Source organism: Triticum aestivum, chromosome 4A, assembly GCF_018294505.1.
Source record: "Triticum aestivum cultivar Chinese Spring chromosome 4A, IWGSC CS RefSeq v2.1, whole genome shotgun sequence".
Lineage (NCBI taxonomy): Eukaryota > Viridiplantae > Streptophyta > Magnoliopsida > Poales > Poaceae > Triticum > Triticum aestivum.
Window position 1 is genome coordinate 595,540,460 of NC_057803.1, and position 22,480 is coordinate 595,562,939.

Here is a 22,480-nt window from a genome sequence, read left to right on the forward strand (position 1 = left end):
CCTAGTTCTCCTCTATTCGAAACTTCAAAATGTTTTACAGCTCAAAACCGTTGGTCCGATAGAAAAATGGTTTTCACATATAAAATCCATCGTGACGAGACCTTCGAAACTAGATCTCATGTTGATATGTTCTGACGACTTTTTTCATGCAAATAGTTAGGGTTGGGCTAAGTAAGTTATCAGGTATGACGATTGTCTATTATCATGCTATTTACACATGAGTTACCGTGGTACATTTTGAACAACATGAGTTATCGGGAGGGGGGTGGGGGTATGTTTTCAAACAACTTCCTGCCCCCTGGTATTTATATGTAAGTTAACACCTCTCCCACCTCCCGGTAAAGTTATCATGGTGTTTGCGCATGAGTTATCAGGTTTGTGGTGTGTAAATTATCATACTATTTATGCTGAAGCTATCGGGGATGTCTTCAACAACTTTTTCTCCCGGGTCAAAGTTATCACGATGTTTGTGCGTGAGTTATCAGATCTGTGGTGTGTAAATTATCATGCTATTTATGCAGAAGCTATTTGGGGGGGGGGGTGTCTTCAACAATTTTTTCTCTCGGGTCAAAGTTATCACGTTGTTTGTCCATGAGTTATCAGGTCTGTGACGTGTAAATTATCATGTTATTTTGCATAAGCTACCAGGCGTGTATTATACCACATGCAGCCAGATAACTACGAAAATGAACCATGTTGATAACTATAGTACATCTGGCCCGATAACTACATAGTAACCATATTAGTAACTATAGTACATCTACCCCGATAACTACAAAATAATCATGTTGGTAACTATAGTACATCTAGCCCGATAACTACAAAATAACCATGTTGGCAACTATAGTACATCTAGCCCGATAACTTCAAGAAGCTACCGCCGTCTTGTCTTACTGAGCTGGACACAAACCTTAACAAAACTTAAATCACCAAAAAACATAGCCCTCCCGCCGGCAAGCGCCGGTATCCACCGCGCACCCATGGCGATAAGGCCACCGGAGACGTGGTAGATAGACGGCGCTACCGACGGAAGGTAGAAATCCTAGCCGGCTTTTCGTTCGTTGAGGTGAGACTCATGGGACTGCATGACATTCTATGTTGTTTACACAAAAGTTGCCGAATATATGTTTCTAACATTTTTCGAGGATCGAAGCTAGCATTATGTTTGTACGTAAACTAAATTATCGTATTACTTCCATAGAAGTTAATAGTGTATGTTGCAAAACAACTTTACTTTCCGGGTCAAAGTTACCGTAGTATTTCCACGTAAATTAACGGGATCGCGGTGCGTAAAAATACCGTGATATTTACATAGAAGTTACCCGGGTATATTTTCAACAACTTGATTTTTCTTGGGTCAAATTACCAATAAAATTGTTTGTATGTATGCCTAATTCCGCAAGTAATATGTACGTAATGATAGACTAAAAAAGCTCAACAAAAGAAAGGAAAACGGAAAAGCTATTTTCCTCAATAAAACAACTAGTCTGATGGTGTATAGCTATTTTAAAGCCAGACAGGTCAATAAAACAACTAGTCTGATGTTTTCCTCAAATTCGTATTAGAAATGATATACAAGAAGTAAGTTACCTACACCTAGTCATCAAAGGAATTTAGTCGGCCTGGTTGAGATCCTAGCAAGTCATCTAGTAGTAACTCACAGGCTTAAATCCAACTAGCATCCACTTTTTCTCTCGCATTTAGTATAGCTGGTCAAATAGTACACTTGGTTCAAAACTTGCATCGACGACGCATTAGCGGGCTGGTTGTTCACCATGTAGTCTTTCGAAGCGGTCATGGTTCGAATCCTACAAGAGGCATATATTTTTGCGGGCGAGAAGCTGTCACCTGACGATGATGAAATCGGGGCCGTGCGATCGAAATCCGATGACTCTGGCGTCGTGTGGATCTGACGCGAACTGCCAGTCGGCAGGATTTTAGCTTTCTCGAATAATTATTGCCATGAAACTATCAAGTACAGATGTAAAAAGGTGGAGCAATAGTTTAGTTGTGACTTTGGAGACCTGGTTCGAGCTAGGGTGCGAATGGTCCTCTCAGGATTACTGTTCAGTTGTTGGCCTAATTGCCGTAGAGTTTGCTTGACAACATGTCATGGTGCATATCTTGATGAACAGTATCAAAGATCATGTGGCTAGGGCGTATGGGTCAGCTGATTATACATTTTCACCGGACGGCGGAAAACAGCGGAGGTACAGCGGGTGGACACCGACCGAGCCCATGACCACTGGCCGAGGAGCCACGGACGTACCCCGGCAACAGTGGTAGTAGCAGGAGTAGTTGTTCGGCCGGTCACGTCGTCGCTCACCTCGATGGTCAGCTCAGCTCCTGCATGCCCATGTTCCTCCGCGCGTCAAGATTGAAAAGAGAGGCCAACATCTCCGTCGATCGGGGCCATGCCATGCTGGTGCGGCGTCGCGCTCCCGGCGCTCGACACGCACGTCTCTCAATCATGGGCCCTCTCCTCTCCTGCGGGAGTGGCCGTTGTTGTACCTGGGGTGACAGTGGCACTCCACATGTGCGCACAGTGCTCGCGTACCCGTAGAGGTAGATGGCCGGCCGGCCATGTCTCCCAAGCACTCGGGCACGCCGACGCTGCTGGACAAAGCAAAGCATCTGGACGTGCAGTCTCCCACGTTTACAATGAAAAGAAGCCGCAAAGACAATGGGAGACACCGTGAATTCCGCACGCCTGAGCACCTGTCGAGAGACGCAAAAAGTAATAATCCCCGACGATCAACGAAAAGAGGAGATCGTACCGGAGCACGTCCGGGCATGGCCATGGCATGGCAGCAGTCCCACTTGAGCTTGTGCCCTCCACCCGCCCCCGACCCGAGCAGACAAACCCAGCTGCGCGCATCAGCCGACCCGCCCAAACCCAACCTCCCCTTCCCCGCCGCCATAAATAAGCTAGCCAGCCGCGGCGTCTCCGTCTCCGTGCGTGTGTTCCACTCCGCTGGTCACCTCCGCTCACTCTCGCGCGCGCGCAGGGCACTGAAGCAGCAGAGCCAAGTGGAGACGCAGCGGGGAACGACGCTCCGATCATCGGGATGAGGCAGCTGATCAGGCGGCTGTCACGCGTGGGCGACGACTCCTCCCCTCCCGCGTCGTCGTCGAAGCGGCGGGGAGGGAGCGGGAGCGGGAGCGGGATGCCGGTGCCGGAGGGCCACGTGCCGGTGCACGTCGGGGACGGGAGCGAGACGGAGCGGTTCCTGGTGCGGGCGGAGCTGCTGGGCCGGCCGGCGCTGGCGGAGCTCCTCGGCCGCGCCGCGCAGGAGTACGGCTACGACCACCAGGGCCCGCTCCGCATCCCCTGCTGCTCCCCCGCCGCCTTCCGCCGCGCGCTCGCCGACTGCTGCTAGCCATCCAGCAGCCAACGGAGGGGAGCTCGGTCCGAACCAACCCCAGGCGCACGGGCCGGCCGGCTTTGGATTTGGCCCTGTTTTCTTTTACGTTGTTATTATTACCGTTCGGTGTAATGTACCACCTGAAACGACGCGTAGTGTACTACGTAGAGTACCAGTAGTTGTAACTCTACAGAACTGGAAGGCTACTGGCTTATGGAGCGCTCTGTAGTTTCCCTTCAAATTCGGTGCTGCTTGTCTCCCTTCCGTAGAGTGTAAATGCTTCGTGTGTTGCCTGGAAAAATATGGCGTCGGAGAAAGTGGCAAAGCAATGACAGTCTATAGAGAGAAAAAAAATACGAAAATCAATCTCTGCACCCGAGCTCATCTGCATCCGCGCTGATCAAAACAAATGCTAGAAAAATTCAAAAAGTTCCAAAAAAAATTTATGTGATGGAAAATTTGATGTGTGAGGTACGCTTCAATTTTCAAATCATTTGGACATCGGAGGTGCTCTCAGCAAAAAAGGCAAATAGGGGATCTGTAAAAATGTTTACTGTTCATATATTGTTTTGGCCCGATTTGTCTATTTTGCTGAGAGCTGCTCAGTTGTCCAAATGACTTGAAATTTGAAGAGGGTCTCATGCATCAAATTGTCTATCGCACAAAAAGAATTTGAAATTTTTCGATTTTGTTTTGAATTTTTTACGAATTGTGTTTCTAACCAGATGGAGATGAGCCTGAACACCAAAACGCCCTACTTGAAAAAATATGCATAGTTTTTGCAATGGCGCCTGGCTACTTTTGTAACACACTCTTTTCTTATAATTAAAGACATCGCTCACAGTTTCTCGGAAAAATGGTCGAGTAGGAAGGAAAGGTACACAATACACAAACTTGTCAGTTTTTTCTTCGATAAAGGACGCTTTTATTATCTCAAAATGTAGTATCAAAGTGATACAAAGCATTAAGAGTATCACCCGGCCCCTGCATAATTAGGATGCACACAAACTTGTCAGTTAAATGATACTCCCTCTGTTACAAAACATTGTGCATATAGACTTTTTGAAAATTCAAACCTCATAAATTTTGAAAAAAAAATATAGAGGAAAAATATTTACATCTTGAATGCCAAATATATATCATTAGATTCATCAGAAGAGGTAGTTCCATATTTTACATATTTTATATTGTATATATAAATAGTCCTTTCAATAAAAAAATTCAATGTTTGTAAAGTTTGACATTTAAAAATTCTATATGCACTACGTTATAAAATGAAGAGAGTAGGCGACAGTGCGCTGCGGCTCCGTGCTCTCGATCGACGGGCTACCCACCCAGCAGAAAGCAAACAAAAAAAAGGTTACGGGCTTCCAGGACGTCTACCGTGGTACATGCACGTACATCGGCAACGAACAAAATGCAGTGCATGCGTGCACCGGTTGCTATTAAGAATGCAATAGTTGGAAAATTCTTGCACGTTGACTGGACGACACTCAGCTTTTGAGCAACGCACTTGATAATCAAGTCTACATACTGCATATCTTGAGCGAACTTCTAAAGACACTATGACAGTCTGCATATCTTTTTGTGTTGGAAACTATTTCCTCCGTTCCAAATTACTCGTCAAAGAAATGAATATATCTAAAACTAAAGTACATCTAGATATATTTATACTTGTAACAAGTAATTTAGAACGGAGGAAGTAAATGCCACTGGTGCGAGACGGGTAACACTTTGAGCTTCCGGGCCGAAGACAGCCCGTTTTTGTACCGTGCAAAAGCATATGGACTACTAGTGGACATGCCCACATATAAGACGACACAATAAGGTTCAAAAATTAAGGCTAAGCTACCACGCACCAAGCAGAAATATTTGACCAAACACAAACCACCACTTCAATCTATTAAAAAAACGTTAAAATGTTCCTTTCTGCAGCCATACTTTTCTCGGCGTGGGCAGTTCTCGTCAACAACAACTCGTCAAAAAAAAATTAGCGTAAAGAGTTTTATTCCATAAGAATAGGGTTACTATCGAAAAGCAAAAATTCCTGTATGCACGATGGTCCACGATCTAGTCATATAGCAGTCACATTCTCAATACGACTATACAAAGCACGTCTTAGATTCTCAGGATTACTGTTTACTGGTTGGCCTGAGTGTCGTAGAGTTTATATTTAACATGCATGAGGGCATCTTCAACGCCGACTTTCAGACCGCCCCGCATACTATCGAAACCATGAGGTCCGAACCCATGAAGGTCATTCAACATGGGTATGTACCGGTCCATTCGGCGGTCCGGACACACTCTTTCCCGCAAAGTTGAGACAAAAAATGTGTGTGTGGGGGGGGGGGGGGGGGCGGGGGCGGGGGGGGGGGGGGGGGGGGGTTGTCGGAGTCCGGACAAGAGCCAAGTTGGACACGAAAACCCAGGCCCACTAAATCCCCCCCCCCCCGTCTCATTTTCCTCCGCCGCCACTGTACCTCTCCGGCACCCACACAAGCATTGCCGGACGTTCGCAACCAGCACCGACGCGTCTGCTCGCCTTTTACAACGGCGCTGTCCACCCTGGAGCCGTTTGTACCCAGGTACACCCGCCACCCTATCGACGACCTGGCGGCCACTACGCCCGGCCGGCAGGTGTTCTGTCAAATGCCATTGAGCTTATTTTCGGACGTCACGTCGTTTTTTTCAGAGTAAGAAGGATGGGGGTTTGCTCAACCGTGGAGGATGAGTTGTTGTGTGATGCTGGATTGGTCGTATCTGTGGATTTCGTTGACAGGAGCAGAGGGTTGACCTTTTGGCAGCAAGTGTACGAATCGTTCCACGCACGAAAGCACATTACGCACTATGACATGCACATTATCCATGATCGCCATATGAGTCCGTTATCATATCGATGGTACGTCATCCAGACCATCGTCACCAAGTTTTGTCACGTAGTTGCTTAGTGGAGGCAAGATGACCATTGCACGCGGCAGAGGAGAACATATGTTTTACTTCTTCTTGCTCAACTTGTTGATTGAATCATTCATTTACTCAATGTTGTTGTGCACATTTTATAATCTGTATGCCTTGCCGTGACGTACCACACGAGAGAAGGATGAACATTTATGTACATGCATTGTTGGATGAAACTGAATGGGCGGTATGTGTGGGACGATATGATAGGTTGGAAAACTTGGTGGACATCAAATTTGAGGCATTGTTGTACTAGGCTTATTTGCATGCATGGATGATTTATGCTATTTTCTTTTCGAATTTTGGTGAATATTAGTCGGTTTACATGACTTTCATCTGCTAAAGCGAAACCTGGTTTGAAATGTATGCGGACAGTGTTGCATGACCGTCTCCCGCATTCGTATCTACAGACTGGTCTCCTGTTATGGACGGATGCGAGAGAAAATTTTCGGGTATGACGTATCGCGTATATATCTATGAGAAGTATGAAGTACTCCCTCCATTCCAAAATATAGTGCGCCCACGCTTCCCGAGGTCCAACTTTGACCATAAATTTAACCAACGAGACCAACTGCGGCGGGAGAAAAAAAATATATAATTGAAAACTTCTTTTGAATACGAATTCACTGATATAATTTTTGCTCCTGCCGCACTCGGTCTTGGTAGTTAAATTTGCGGTCAAAATTGAAGCACGGGGATAGAGGAAGCACTACATTGTGGAATGGAGGGAGTATGAAGTATCCTGTGGCTAGGACGTATCGCGTATGCTTACATGAGAGACTTGTTTAAATTTTACTAGTAGTACAAGAGTGGACGGTCCATGTCAGTTCCAACGAAAAGCTCCCACGGTTAATGAGTAACTGTAACCGGTTCCTCGCAATAGAAAAAAGTAACTGTAACCGGTAAGCACGGGTTGAGACCAGACGGCCGGTACAGCGGGCGGACACCGAACTCACAAATCACTGGCCGAGGAGGCACGGACGTACTGTGCTGGCCGGTCACGTCGTCGCCCACCTCGTCAGCTCCTGCACCCGCCGCTCGACACGTCCGCCGGGAACGCCTGTTCCAGATTGGAAATCAATGGCGACGACGGGTCCCGCCGGCCGGAGTGGCCGCTGTTCTCCACACGTGCCTGCGCACAGTGCTCGCGTACCGGCCATGATGAGCCTGTCCGTGATCGTGCGGAATGCACGTCGAAAATTTGAAATGAATACAGGCCCGAGCTAAGCACAAAGCAGAGCATTTCAACGTGCAGTTCTCCCACGTTAATCGTAAGAAGAAACAACGAAAAATGGCACGGCAGCAGTCCCACCTGAGCTTGCGCCCTCCACCCACCCCCGACCCGACAAACCTCACTGCGACCGGGGACTCACACCTCCCCGGCGCTATAAATAAGCGAGCCAGCCGCGGCGTCTCCGTCTCCGTGTCCGTGCGTGTATTCAACTCCGCCGTCAGCCCCACTCGCGCGCGCACCGGGCGCACGCAGCTGCAGCAGCAGCAGGCAGCAGACCACGCCCGTCCGGCGCTCGGATCGTAGCTTAGCCCGGTCGGGATGAGGCAGCTGATCCGTCGGCTGTCACGCGTGGGCGACGACTCCTCGCCGCCCGCGTCGCCGTCGTCGAAGCGGCGGGGCGGGGGCGGGGGCGGGAGGGCGGTGGTGCCGGAGGGGCACGTGCCGGTGCACGTCGGGGACGGGAGCGAGGCGGAGCGGTTCCTGGTGCGGGCGGAGCTGCTAGGCCGGCCGGCGCTGGCGGAGCTCCTGGGCCGCGCGGCGCAGGAGTACGGCTACGACCACCAGGGCCCGCTCCGCATCCCCTGCTGCTCCCCCGCCGCCTTCCGCCGCGCGCTCGCCGACTGCTGCTAGGCACCCGAACCCAGCCCAGGCACGGCCCGATTTAGTCCTCGCACGGGCCGCCTGGAAGATTATTAATTAGCTTTGGGCCTGGCCTTGTTTTCTTTTTCCGTTATTATCGTTCGGTGTAATGTACCACCTGTAAGGACGGGTAGTGTACTAGAGTACTGCCAGTACTCCAGTAGTTGTAGTACTCTACAGAATTGGAATGCTACTGGTCTATGATGAGTGTGATGCTTGGAAGAAATATATGTCGTTGCACAATTGGCAAAGCAATGGCAGTGAGTCTATGCATGGCCGTCTTGCTCTGTTTTTGCAATGGCACTTGGCTTCTGCTCAAACTACGAGCAGTTTGGGGTCCATCATGCAGCGGTCAAGACTCGACAACGCTCGTAGACTCGTAGTCTCTCATCAAAATAAAATAAGAAACCATATCGACAAATTTGGATACAGAAACCCTTTTTTTAGGGGAACACTGTCACTGTGACGCTGTGAGCGGCATGGTGTTTGGGAGTCGTTGGCCCGGTCCACCCCCACATCAAAGCGACTCCTCGAGCGGTGAGAGGCAGCGAGGGAGGCTAGGACCTAGCTTTGGCTTTGGGAGGAGCCAACAACCGATGATCTTGGCCGGTGGCTCCGGTCACCGACGGGTCTTGTCACTTCGCTTTGCTTGCGACCGTCGCCAGCGAGCGCGGAAAGTAACCACGACGTCCGAGGCAGCAGAGCAAAGCATACAGTATCACACTTTGGGTGGGCAGATTTCTTATTTTTGATGATGATCCGTCGTCCCTTTCCACGAACTGTTTTTGATCAGGGCCGCCTTTTCTCTTGTCCGGCTAACCCTAATGGTGCAGCTTAAAGTAGTAGTACGATATTGCCATGCACCCAATCTGCTCCCTTCTTTCCATCGTGCATAGGATGAGATGCACCATCACCATTACGAATTTACGACCTCACTCTCGCCGGAATGAGGGGAGACGAAAGCGACTGCTCGGAAATTACCGCCCGCTCCGTCTCGCTCGCTGCTTGTGCGGTCTATCGGGAAGGGCTTGTCGTTTCGCAACGCAATATTTATCTCCTCTCTCCCTCCCGGCCGGCGTCGTCCGTCCGTCCGTGCGTGGCTAGTGGCAGCAGGTTTACAGGCATCGCATCGATCCTGTCGTCGACGGGACGGTGAAATCGGTGGCGTCGTCGCGATGCTGCTCGCTCGCTCGGTCGTCGCCTCCCCTCGTCGGTTTCCCCAGGCCTATGGCACGTAGGTGGCCGTGAGCGATCGTTCTCGGCCAGTGTGCACGCTGGACCTCGTTGTCTGGCTTGTTTGTTGCCGTTTTTACCGTCTCGTTGGATTCGACCGTGCTACACTGGCCGGAGTCGCCGGGGCGCCGCGACGGGGCCGCGTGACCCCGCTCGTAGTCCGTCTCGCCCGCCCGCCGGTCCCGGGCCGTTTTTTGGCCGGTTGTTGCGCTGGATGCGTTCGTGGCGGTCGCAGCGGCGCACAGGACGAATCCCGGCGAGATTCTCCGGGGCCGGCTGGTGGTCGCTCCCTCTCTCCCGCTGCTTGGTCGGGGGCCGCTGGCGGTGGGTCGCGCGTACTGCTCCGTTGATGCGCGGCCGCATGCATGTGCACGCTTGGGTTGAGTGCTGGGCGTACTTCATATCACATGTGTCCCGCTCCTGATTTCCTCCGTGCTGTACGCGGAGTACTGGTCCGCGCATGATACTCCCACTCCCTCCTACAGCAAATCTGTCTAGTACTGCTGCTACACTCCTTCTCAACTCGTACCCCTCCTGTACTCCACTGCTATTTCGGATCCGTTACGTGTCACCAAATCACAGAATAGCCGGACACGGAGTTTCTTAGCCCGAGCTCATATATATGAGCCCGGTGAACAGTAAAAAAATTAAAAACCCTTTTAACGCTTGCAAAATTTTGAATTTTTTAGAGTTTCTCAAAAAACAAAATCGATGCTCCAAAACTGCCATTCAATACATTTTTTTAGTTTTACCGTTCACCCAACTCATTTTAGCTCGAGACTAGAAGAGTATTTTCGCAACCAGACTGCCAACTCTTGCAATTTCTTTTATGGGGAAATGTGAAGGCATGCACCAATAGCCCATTACTGGTGGTCCCCTAGACCATCGCTGGGCTAGTCTTAGATCATGGCAAATCCTAAATGGCGCCTATAGGGTTCGTTATAGGGTTAACGGTGCAAAGCGCACCCCCCCCCCCCCCCCCCCCGACGGGCCAGCCCACATTCCTTTTTTTTTCTAAGCTGATGCAAAAAAAAACGGACTGAGGCGGATTCGAAACCACACCACAGCAGTTCAATGCACCACACGGTAACCACCCCGCCACTTCACCTTTTGCGATCATGTACATGTTCTTCCTCTTTTTTTTTCTTTTTTCCCTTTTTCAAATTCGATGAAAAAAGTTGACTGGATTTTATGAACTTTTGTCCAACTTCAATGAACTTCTTAAAACTTTGATGAACTGTTTTTCAAGTTCGATGAACTCTTTTTCAAAATCGACCAACTTTTTCCCAAATTTGATGAACTTTTTTCAAATGTGATGAACTTTTATTTCAAATTCGATGAACTTTTTTCAACTTCTATGGACTTTTTTTAATTCGATGAACTTTTTTGAAATTCGATGAAATTTTTTCAGACCCAGTGAACATTTTTTAAGTCAATGAACTTTTTTCAAGATTGATGAACTTTTTTTTTCAAATTCAAGAACTTTTTTGGAAATTGATGGTTTGTTTTTCAAAATCAGTGAACTTTTACAAATTTGTATACTTTTCTGAATTCAAAAACCTGAGGCCGGTTTTTTCGTGAACCAACAGCACAATACAGCTGGGAAAACCCCAAAATGCGAGCAATGTTATCGAGCGAAAGAAGCGAAGCGGGAGCAAAGCGAGGGAGCGATGGTTTAATGGGCCGGCCCATGAAGGGGGCGCCCGTGGGCGCTGGTTGCTCGCAGTGGCGCTTAAGGCGCCACTTAGGAGTTCCCATAGATCATGACATATAGGCACCTAAGCACACTAGGCCTAGTCAGACTGATGGAGGCCAACCATGGGTTTGGAGATACCAAGCCTAGAAGCTTAACCTGCTTTTCATTTTTCTGCCAACGAGAGTGTTTTCAAGGCGTGAGAAATATATCTCGCTTATAACGAGTTTAACTCTCGCCCCCCCCCCCCCCCCCCCCCAAAAAAAGCACGAGCATATAGAGCTGTCCCAGTAGCTCAGCTCACTCGCTCACTCATCGGTCCACGTACTGGTTTTTGGTCCCTTTTTCTTTTTGTCTTTTATTTTTCCTTTTGATTTCCTTTTGTTTCTTCATCTATTTTTATTTGATTTTATTTTTTCCTTTGTTTTTTACACCAGTTTTCTTTATTTCTTTAATGGTTTTTATTGGTTCTCTCTCTTTTTTTTTCTCTTTTCTGTGTTTTCTTTCTTGTCTCGCCGGGTTTTTTGGTTTTCTTTTTTTTGGCTTTTTTTTTCTTTTCATCCGTTTCTTCTCTCGGTTTTCTTTCTTTTCTTCCCAACATTCACTTTTTCCATTCCCTTGCATGGGTGTTCTTCGGTTTCCATTTTCTTTTCCTGGTTTAATTCGTTTTTCTCGGTTTTCTTTGGTTTTTTAAGTATGTGATTAACATTTTTTTCAAATACATGTTTTTGATGACTACTTTTGTTTCATACATACTAAACCATTTTTGTATACATCAACCATATTTTTTATACATGCTTTGCATTTTCAAAAGCATGATTAATTCTTTTCTAAAATACACGAGTTTGACGACTACATTCTTTCATACATATTGTATATTTTTTGTATTAATAAGGAATATTTTCTACACACGTTTAACATTTTTCAAATGCATGATGAATATTATCTCAAATGCATGATGAATATTATCTAAAAATATATGTTTGGTGACTACATTTTTCATATACATTGTACTTTTTCATATATATCAGAAGGAAGCGACTAACCACCAGTCGACTGGTTGCTAACCATCAGATCCGCATGATACTTTCGATGGCTGAAACAACGCTTCACATCTAGGTGCAATCTCGCATGCAGCGTTGCGGTGCAATCTCCCATACACATATTTTGGTTTGCATGGAGTGCACGTCCTATTGAACCCAATTAACAATGCATGCATGTAGATAAGAAAAGAAGATGATGTCAGCAAAGATTCCATTAGAAATTAAACTTCAAAATGTTTTGTAGCTCAAACCGTTGGTCCGATTGAAAAACCATTTTCACATAAAAGATTCGTCGCGACGAAACCTTCAGAACTAGATCACATGTTGGTATGTTTTGATGATTTTTTTGGGTGAAAAGTTACCAGACCTAGGCTAAGTAAGTTATCACCTGTGTGGTACGTCAGTTACCATCATGTTTACATGGAAATTACCGGGGCGTAAAAATTGCTCCTCCAACATTCTCTCCTCATGCAAAAACAGTAGAGCACAGAAAACTTGATGTAATTGTAAATCCTCACTATTTCGAAAAATGTTTTATAGCTCAAACCGTCAATTTTGATTGAAAAATCATTTTCACATAAAAAATCCACCACGATGAGAACTTCAAAACTAGATCTCGTGTTGACATGTTTAGATCACTTTTTTGGTCAAAAGTTACTGTAAAGTTATCAGTTATGTTATATGTATATTAACATGTTATTTATACAGAAGTGACCGGAGATGTGTTTTAAACGACTTCTTCCCCCTGGGTCAAATTTACTGTGGTATTTGTATCTAAGTTATCAGCTCCCGGATGCATACATTACCGTTCTATTTGCACATAATGAACCGGGGTATGATTCAATAAATTTTTATTCGGGTATAAAGTTATCGCGTTGTTTATACCTAAGTTATTAGGTCTATGATGTGTGAGTTACCATGATATTGACAAAAGTTAACGAGGTATATTTCATCAACAACCCTCCAGCACTCCTCACCATCGTCGCCAAACTTACCAGGACTGGGGCACATAAATTATCTGATCTGCGATGTGTGAGTTATCATGTTATTTACACAAAAATTACCATATATTTCATCAACCACCCTTCGCCCACCCAGTCACCGAATTTACCAACGAGTGGGGTACATTAATTATCAGGTCTACAAGGTGTGAGTTACCGTGCTATTCACATAAAAGTTATCGGGGATATATTTCATCTCCCCTCCCTCGTAAAAAGTACCAGGACCGGGATGCATAAGTTTCGGGTCTCTGATGTGTGAGTTACCATGCTATTCACACGAAAGTTACCAGGGGATACTTGATCACCACCCCTCACCCCCACACACACACCAAAGTTATCAGGTCTATGATGTGTGAGTTACCATGATATTGACAAAAAAGTTACTAGAGGTGTATTTCATCAATAACCCTCCCCCACCACTCACCACCGTCGCCAAAGTTATTAGGACTGGAGCACATAAGTTATCAGACTGTGATGTGTGAGTTATCATGTTATTCACATGAAAACTTATCAAGGATATATTTCATCAACCCCTCCCCCCCAAAACAAGTTATCAGGTCTATGATGTGTAGGTTACCATGATATTGATAAAAAAGTTATCGGAGGTATATTTCATCAACAACCCTTCCCCACCCCTCACCATCGTCGCCAAAGTTATCAGAACTGGGGCACATAAGTTCTCAGATCTGCAATGTGTGAATTATCATGTTATTCACACAAAAATTTACCAAAATGTATATTTCATCAACGACCGTCCCCCCACCGAGTCACCAAATTTACCAAAAGATTGGGGTGCATTAGTTACCAGGTCTACGAGGTGTGAGTTACCGAGCAATTCACATAAAAGTTATCGAGGGCATATTTCATCACCCCTCCTGTCGGGGATATACCCCGCGGTGTAAACCGGCCGGAAGGATAATCCGGCCGGACTTGGCGATTCACCGGCGGCCTGCACAGACCAGACGGTTTATAGTTCATTGGTAATCCGACAGGCAGGCCAGAGGAGCAACAAGACCCGGCGGCCTGTCTGGCGGTTCATGAAGGCCGGTTCAACCATTGTGGGCCGGTCCATGAGGAAAGGAATATTTGCCTTACAAGGAGTAAGACTAACACTTGTATCCGGTTTGTATTAGAGATAGACTAGTCCTAATCCTAATAGGACTCCACATGTAAACCGCCCCTTCAACATATATAAGGAGGGGCAGGGCTCCCCAAAGAGGGACAAGCTACAAGCAAGAAGAAACAATCTTAGGGCTAGACACAAAGAGGAGAGCCGGTTTACCGCGACTCCCTCGTGATGATAATGATACCTAGCCTCAAACAGCATGTAGGGTTTTTACCGGATGATGTTCCCCGGGGCCCGAAGTTGTCTAAACCCTTGTCTCGCGTGTTGATCCGCCCTGCGTCTCTCGTCCCACTCAACCCCTCTCAAGCTACCACATAGATGCATTGGCCTCGCGACTAAGTCCTGACACCAAGAACATCTGTCGTGACAAATCCACGACACCTCCCCCACGAAAAGTACCAGGACCCGGGGGCATAAATTATCGGGTCTCCAGTGTGTGAGTTACCATGCTATTCACACGAAAGTTGTCGAGGGATACTTGATCACCCCTCCCCCCTGCCCCCGACAAATTTATCAAGACCAGGGTACATAAAATTATCAGGTCTGTGATGTGTGAGTTATCGGGGTGTCTGTATGTAAGTTATCAGGTTCGCGGTGCGTTAGTGACCACGTTATTCACACAACATTATTGCGGGATGTTTCAACAAAAAAATGAGGTCAAAAGAATCACGTTAGTGGGGAAATCATTGACCGGACCACTATTTTTTAATGTTCAAATTCGTATTAACCAAGAACAAATATCATGTAAACTTGTTTCAAAAACAGCAAGTCTGAAGCCGGGCTAGTGGTTTGTGTCGTAGAAATTACTACTTGAGGAACAGGGTTCGATTCTTATCCAGCACAGAAAGCTATCAAATTTTTTTAAACGTGGGCAAGGATGCGATCGGTAAATGGTCCTCTTAATTTAGGAACATGGGCCGATAGGATGTGATGATGCGAGGAAAAAAAAGTAGTGGGAACGAGCCTGCATCGGGGAAAAAGGAAGAGGGAACGGGCCAGCGTCGGGATATACGTGGGTTGTGTGGGCGATTCGGACGGGCTACTTGGGGTCGTGCGATCCACAACGAGCAACGATCAGGTCGTACAGATCTATCGCTAACTTCCAGTCGAGCTTTAGGAATTGGCACAAGTACTATACCATGCAACAATTCTTCAAAAAAAAATTCATGTCCCTCGTCACAAATCTTGAGTCTGGAGTTTGACTCTAGCTCCCAGGAAAAAAATTCTGGAATTAGCACAACTCTTATTTTGATGCTATGAGGTATAAATGGGTTAAGTTCTCATGTTTTCCACTTTCAACAACTAAGAGGCTGTAGCTTGTTGGTCAAAGGGAGCATGCGGAGCCTGTGCGTCCTGGGTTTGATTCCCATCGGGCGCTTTATTTTGCTTCCTCGAAAAAAATAGCCAGCGATATACCAGTGTGGGAGGTCGAACATGGATCGTGCGTGCTTGTCGCTAATGACCAGTCGGCAGGTATTTAGCTTTGTCGATATCAGAAACATTATTCATAGAAGTTTAACATTTTTCTATACTAACTCCATTTGGAAATACTTGACATGGTCCTAGTTTAATTTGAACTAAAACCACATCAAGTGTTTCTCGGCGGAGGTAGTATATTGTTAAAATTCTTTTATACACAATCACCATTTTTTAAAGATTTTTTTTGAAACTATGATGATTTTTATAGCAAATTCGGAAACTATACACCCTAATGCAGAAAAATCAAAAGTATCACCCTGTCGACTTCATGTTGGCCGAAGAGAGACTTTTCAGCCAACCGTTGGCCAAAAAGGACTTCTTGGCCAACCGTTGGCCAAAAAGGACTTTTCGGCCAACAGTTGACCAAAGAGTCCCTCTTCGGCCAACACCTGCTCTACTGTTTTAGAAAATTCATATCAATTAGGATTTTTAGTATTTTAATTTGATTCTTTTTGCATTAGGTTAGAAATTTTATGAAGTTTCTGTAGATATCAAGTTTAACTAGATTTGAAAGTTTGAATTTGAATTTTCATGAATTTGCTCAAATCACTAGATTGCCTGTAATTTGAGCTGGGAGTATTTTTTTAGATGATTCTTTTTGCTACTGGTTCTTTGTGACTTTGTTTATCAGTAGTAATTAATTGGCGAATTTCATAGTTATTTAAAATCATGTTTTTATGAAAACAATCATGTTTTAGTGTTTTATAGGTTTTATGCCATTTCTTTTAATTTTAATTGCTTTAAATTGTTTTCTTTAGTTTTTTGACATATTCTTTTTGTTTCTGTTTAGTTATCAGTAGCTATTTTATTTGTAGTATTTTTGTATTTTATTCCTTTTATCCTACTAGAAAACTTGTTTTGAGCTTCATAGGAGTTTATATTTAAAAGTTCCTTATAAATCCTCTACAACCATTGCCGTTTTATACATGAAAAAAATACTTTTCCACAATCTTTTTCCCTCCATTTTCTTTCCCGCCATCTTCTTTGCCGCCATTTTCTCCCGCCATTCTCTCCCGCCACAATAAGGAGTGTTGCATCGACGGAGGATGACTATGATGCCTTCATGTGGAGTGTGAAACACTATGTGAGAGAAGTCATAGGTGTGAAACACTCTCCGATGATCATGACGAAGCTGTAAACACTTATGACTTCTCTCAGACAGTATTTCACACTCTACCAGCAGCATCGACGCAGGAGACACAGACCGTGTCAGACGATGTTATCTATGGTCGTGGACAACATGAGCTCGTTTTATAAGTTGAGAAGTGAAGATGGCGAGAAAGAAGATGGCGAGAAAGAAGATGGCAGGAGAGAATGGCGGAAAAGAAAATAGCGGGAAAGAAAATGGCGAGAGAGAATGGCATGAAATAAAATGACGGGAGAAAATGAAGGGAGAGAATGGCAGCAAATAAAATGACGGGAAAGAAAATGGCAGGAGACAATGGCGGCAAAGAAAATAGCGGGAGAAAATGAAGGGAAAGAACGACGGAAAAGAAAATGGAGGATAAAAGAAATAAAATACAAAAAGATACTACAAATAAAATTTCTACTAATAACTTAATAAAAACTAAAATAATATGTTCGGAAATAAAGAAAACATTTAAAAGCAATTAAAATTAAAAGAAATAGCACAAAACCTATAAAACACCAAAACAAAACTGTTTTCGTGAAAACCTAATTTTAAATAATCCTAAAATTCACCAATTAATTACTACTGATAAACAAAGTCACAAAGAACCAGTAGCAAAAAGAACCATCTAAAAAGAATACTCCTAGCTCAAATTATAGGCAATCTAGTGATTTGAGCAAATTCATAAAGATTCAAATTCAAACTTTCAAATCTAGTCAAACTTGGTATCTACAAAAACTTCATAAAATTTCTAATCTAATGCAAAAAGAATCAAATTAAAATACTAAAAATCCTAATTGATATGAATTTTCTAAAACAGTAGAGCCGGTGTTGGCCAAAGAGGCTCTTTGGCCAACCGTTGGCCGAAAAGTCCTTTTTGGCCAGCGGTTGGCCAAAAAGTCCCTCTTCGGTCAATGGTAGGCCGAAAAGTCCCACTTCGGCCAATGGTAGGCCGAAAAGTCTCTCTTAGGCCAATAGGAGGCCAACAGGGTGATACTTTTGATTTTTCTGCATTAGGGTGTATAGTTTTCGAATTTGCTATAAAAATCATCATAGTTTCAAAAAAAAATCTTTTTTTAAATACACATTCTACATTTTTCGTGCACATCATAATATATTTTTATACAACTTCAACATTGTTTTAGGAGATGATCTTTTTTTGTGTTTGACGACTACTTTATTTCATACACATTGTACATTTTTTCTTTATATAGGAACATTTTCATGATTTTTCTAAATATATGTTGAACTTTTTTTGATACACGGTCATTTTTTTAGAACTAGCAAAACAATAAAAGATTTACCTACATATATGTTTCTAAATATGTGTTGAACTTTTTTTTGATAGCCGCCTTTTTTTTGTTTTGTTTTTTCGTTTCTTCATCGAATTTTCTTCTGCTTTCCTTTTTTTTGTTATTCCACAGGTTTTCTTCATTTCGTTTACATTTTGAATGGCTTCTCTTTTCTTTCCTTTTCTTTGTTTCATTGATTTCTTTTCCTTATTTTCTTTCTTCGTGTTTCTTTGTTTCTTCTTCTGGTTTTCGTTAGTTTTCTTTGTTTGTTCGCCGCTTTCACTTTTTCCATTCCATTGTACGGGATTTCCTTCGTTTTCATTTTCTGTTTTGGTTTTAGTTGTCTTTCTTTCCATGTTTTCTTCATTTCTTCAAATACATTATTAACATTTTTCAAATATATGTTTTTGATGTCTACTTTTCTTTCATGCACACTATACATTTTTCATATTCATCAACAACATTTTTCAAACACGTGATTAACATTTAAACAAAATTATGTTTGATGTCTACTTTCCTTTCATTCATATTGTAATTTTTTGTACATGTTTAACATTTTTCAAATACGTGATTAACATTTAAACAAAATTATGTTTGATGACTATCATTTTTTCATATACATTGTACTTTTTCTGTATATATGGGGAACATTATTTATACAAGTTTAAACAATTATATGTTAGAAAAATCGGTACACTATCAGTATTTTTTAAAATTGACTTTTCGATGTTCAATTTTTTATATACACTTTCTACATTTTTATATGCATCGATAACATTCTTTTATACAGTTCAACATTTTCTAAACAGATCATTATTTTTGTGTTTAATAGCTACTTTTTTTTCAACCACATTGTACATCTTTTGTGTATATATATCATGTTTTGTGATACATTTTTCAAATATATGTTGAACATTCTTTTTGATACAAGATCATTTTTTTGTGAAACTTGCAAAAGAATAAAAGATTTAAGTACATATATGCTTAACAGAAGAACCAAAAAAAGATTAGAAAAAAGAGATAGCTGCATTTTTTTGGATTTCTTTCGTTTCTTCATCGGTTTTTCTTTGGCTTTCTTTTTTCTTTGTTTTTCCTCCGGTTTTCCTTGTTTCTTTCATGGTTTTTACTTGTTTCCTCTTTTTCTTCCTTTTTTCTTGTTTATTCTTTGTTTACTTTCTTGATTTCACTGCTTTTTTTTCTTTCCCTTTTTTCTTTCTTGGTTTCTCATTGTTTCCTCTCTTGGTTTTCTTTCGTTTTTTTCGTTTCGTTCTCGTGTTTCACTTTTCCTTTCTTTTGAATGGGTTTTCTTCGATTTCAGTTTTTTGGGGGTTTTATCTATTTTTTCTTTCTCGGTTTTCTTTGAGTTTTGAATTTTGTTATTAACATTTTCAAATATATGTTTTGATGTCTGCTTTTCTGTCATACACACTATACATTTTTCATATACATCGGAAGCATCCCAGCCCAAGGTGGGGCCCGGTAGCACGTTAGGAATGTAGAACCATTCCTCTTGCCACTTCTTGTTGGTCTCTGTGAAGGTTCCGCTTAAATAGCCGAAACTAGGAACCTTGCTAATGGATGCGGCACCGCACTCGCATGGCTCGGAGCATTAGCCAGGAGCTTGACGCAAAAAATATTTGCGCCAGAAGGCCGAGGTGGGGCGTGCAGTATAAAAATGCATCACACAGCGTGACGAAACAGACGATGTGCAATATAAATTTTGGGGCAAGATGGTGAAGTTGAAGGCCATATAAATGAAGAAGGCCCCTGAGGAGGCGATGGATTAAAAAGCTGAGGCCGTGCAAAAGGCGGGGAATGAAACATACCCACTTGTTCTCAGCTGCGCGCGACTTGGGGATCGCGACGGACCAAGAGCCACCGTTCCTGGTGACCAGCGAGGAGCGCGCGGAGGTGCATTCCGGTGACAGAAGATATGCTTCGGCTAGCCAGTTTAGCCAGGCTTGGTCCATGGTGGATGGCCTCCATTTCCCATTTGTGAAAGAAGGGTCATTGGGCCTTGTTGCCTTTCATCTCGGCGGCTGTCGCCTTCCCTCCCTTGCTAGGTTTCCCTGCTCCGGCCATGCCATTGGGGGTGAGGACAAGCTAAAATGCTACTCCTGGGTGAGGAAAGTGGGAGGGCACGAGGGGTCTAGGCGTGAGAAAGAATAGGGACCGAGGAATGAGAGCGTAAAGTTTTTCCCTTGATGCCTCCCTTTTGTATGTAGGGTAAAAATGAAACGAGGGGTTAAATCCGTCGCATGGCAGTAAATTGTCCTATTTACCCACATCTATGCGTTAAGTACGCCCAGGGATAGTGGAGGCAACTGTTTAAGGCTGGTCACAATGGGCAAGAACATAAGCTAGTAACTTACACACTTCCCTAGATTATGTTATTACCTCCATAGTGGGTAGGAACATCTATGTAGTGTCATGCAACGATGTATTTATTAGGTTATAGACTCATTGTTTCTTGGAGTGTGTGATGTTCCGGTAACTTAGCTAGTTACCACAAGCACCTCTCTCTTCATTAAATACGTGCCACATAAGCAAAGTTGTATTGGAGTGTGTGATGTTACTCCTAAGTTCCTCCCCACTGTGACCAGCCTAATCACCAGGCGTTTCGATAAACACGATCTCTCTTGATGGGACGTGACCTCGTGGGTCCCCCACCATGTTTGCATGTCATATTGACAGTTAGGTCAAGAACGCCACACGATTAGGTGGGACTGTGGACAAGACATGTCTATATGGTCAGAACCAGGTCGTATATTTATCATGTTGGAAGCGCGGGAATACTCCGACACTGATCAGTTGCAAGGGAACACATGCAATGTGCAGCTCGGGTCCAATTATAATGGCACCAATCAAAGACCCAAAGTGGTGAAGGGCCCAATTATAGCCGCACCGACGACAGGAAGGGGAAGGGGCTGACGAGGAAATGGTGATTTCCTTTTCCCTGCTTTGTGTGTCTGTTTTATCTACCTTTTTATGTTTAAAACTAGTACTATTCGCCGATGAATACTTATTCTTTTGAAATATGTTGAATTTATGTCTGAATTATGTTCATTTGTTTCTATTGTGCTGATCTGCACAATTTTATGTTTTATGTTGCATGAATTGCATGGATATGAGGGTTGAGATACGAGAGAGATGCTTCCGAGGCAACAAAATCCAGAGTGACTGATCATGGTCCGTGGAACATTTGAGGGACCGCATTAGCTACTCGCGGTTGTAGATGCTCTAAGTTAATATTGGTGAGCTTAAATTACAAGCATCGAGTTGCAAGTTAATATTTACAAGAGATTTATAGTAAAAGGGGCATGTGTTAGATTTTCTATTTATCACTATTGTCTATATATGCCGCAATGCCAACTCTTGTTGGACAAGAAAAAAAATGAAGCAGAAGCTCCATTGCATTGCTTGAAATACTTGATGATCAATGAGCAGAGATTTGTATGCTTGTACGACAAGCATCGGTGCCCTGGATATTTCTCCTATACCACTACTAAACAAACACCTTGGACCCGTCCCAATCAACCAAAGGAGATCTGCATGGTTGTGCCACCGTGTAAACAAACACCTTGGATCTGCACGATCAACTTTTAGCAAATAAGTTGAATTGGTGAGAACATTTTTTTGTTGCAAGCTTAATTTTATTCATATTTGTACAAAAAAAAATAGGACATTTCGGAGAGATTAGTGCACTTGAATCCACAACCTTTTGTTGCTGGCACCACAAACACTCACACCCTCGAGCTCCTTGGGAAGAGAAACTTATTTGTTCGCAAAGACAGCGACGAGCATCATCGAGGTAAGATTGGTGTGTATACATCAGGAGGGGACACTCGATTTTAGCCCGAGAGAGTGTCAATAGAAACTTCTTTCGAATACGAATCCAACAGTGCTATGTTTGTGACATACAACTTCTATTTTGCTTGTCAATTCTACGGTGAAAAATCGACACAAAATCCGATGGGACCGATAAACCCAGATGAAAAAAGTACTCCTTCTCCACTTGACTAGCTAGTATAAAGAACTTGGTGAAAGTTCTTGCTGCCCTATAACAAGATGAACATTACCAAGAAAATTTACTTATTTTTATAGAAAGAAAAATCACTTAATTTTATATGGGAAGAAAAAGTAACTAGTAACTCCTCGCAGAAGAAGAAGCGATGTGCGCCGCCGGCAGTACGACTTGCCGTGTGCGTGCCGCCGCTTTTACACACGCTGACACATGCCACTGGCCCCTTCCCCAAGAAAGTCCCTCCCTGGACCTGGATTATCATCA

General features: G+C 43.9%; 2 protein-coding genes across 2 annotated transcripts; both read left to right on the forward strand.

Annotated features, from left to right (window-relative positions):
- The first annotated feature begins 2,777 nt into the window (after positions 1–2,777).
- LOC123082465 (auxin-responsive protein SAUR71) lies at positions 2,778–3,734 on the forward strand. Its single transcript, XM_044504795.1, has one exon. It carries the CDS (start codon positions 3,069–3,071, stop codon positions 3,378–3,380), a length of 312 nt encoding a protein of 103 aa, XP_044360730.1. The 5' UTR covers positions 2,778–3,068; the 3' UTR covers positions 3,381–3,734.
- Positions 3,735–7,701: 3,967 nt separating this feature from the next.
- On the forward strand, positions 7,702–8,439 carry LOC123082466 (auxin-responsive protein SAUR71). Its single transcript, XM_044504796.1, has one exon. The coding sequence runs from the start codon at positions 7,876–7,878 to the stop codon at positions 8,185–8,187; it is 312 nt and encodes a 103-aa protein (XP_044360731.1). The 5' UTR covers positions 7,702–7,875; the 3' UTR covers positions 8,188–8,439.
- Positions 8,440–22,480: the final 14,041 nt, after the last annotated feature.

What these genes read in the sequence shown, in the direction of transcription:
- LOC123082466 (XM_044504796.1), top strand. Translation starts at nt 7,876, where the DNA reads ATGAGGCAGCTGATCCGTCGGCTGTCACGCGTGGGCGACGACTCCTCG.
- LOC123082465 (XM_044504795.1), top strand. Translation starts at nt 3,069, where the DNA reads ATGAGGCAGCTGATCAGGCGGCTGTCACGCGTGGGCGACGACTCCTCC.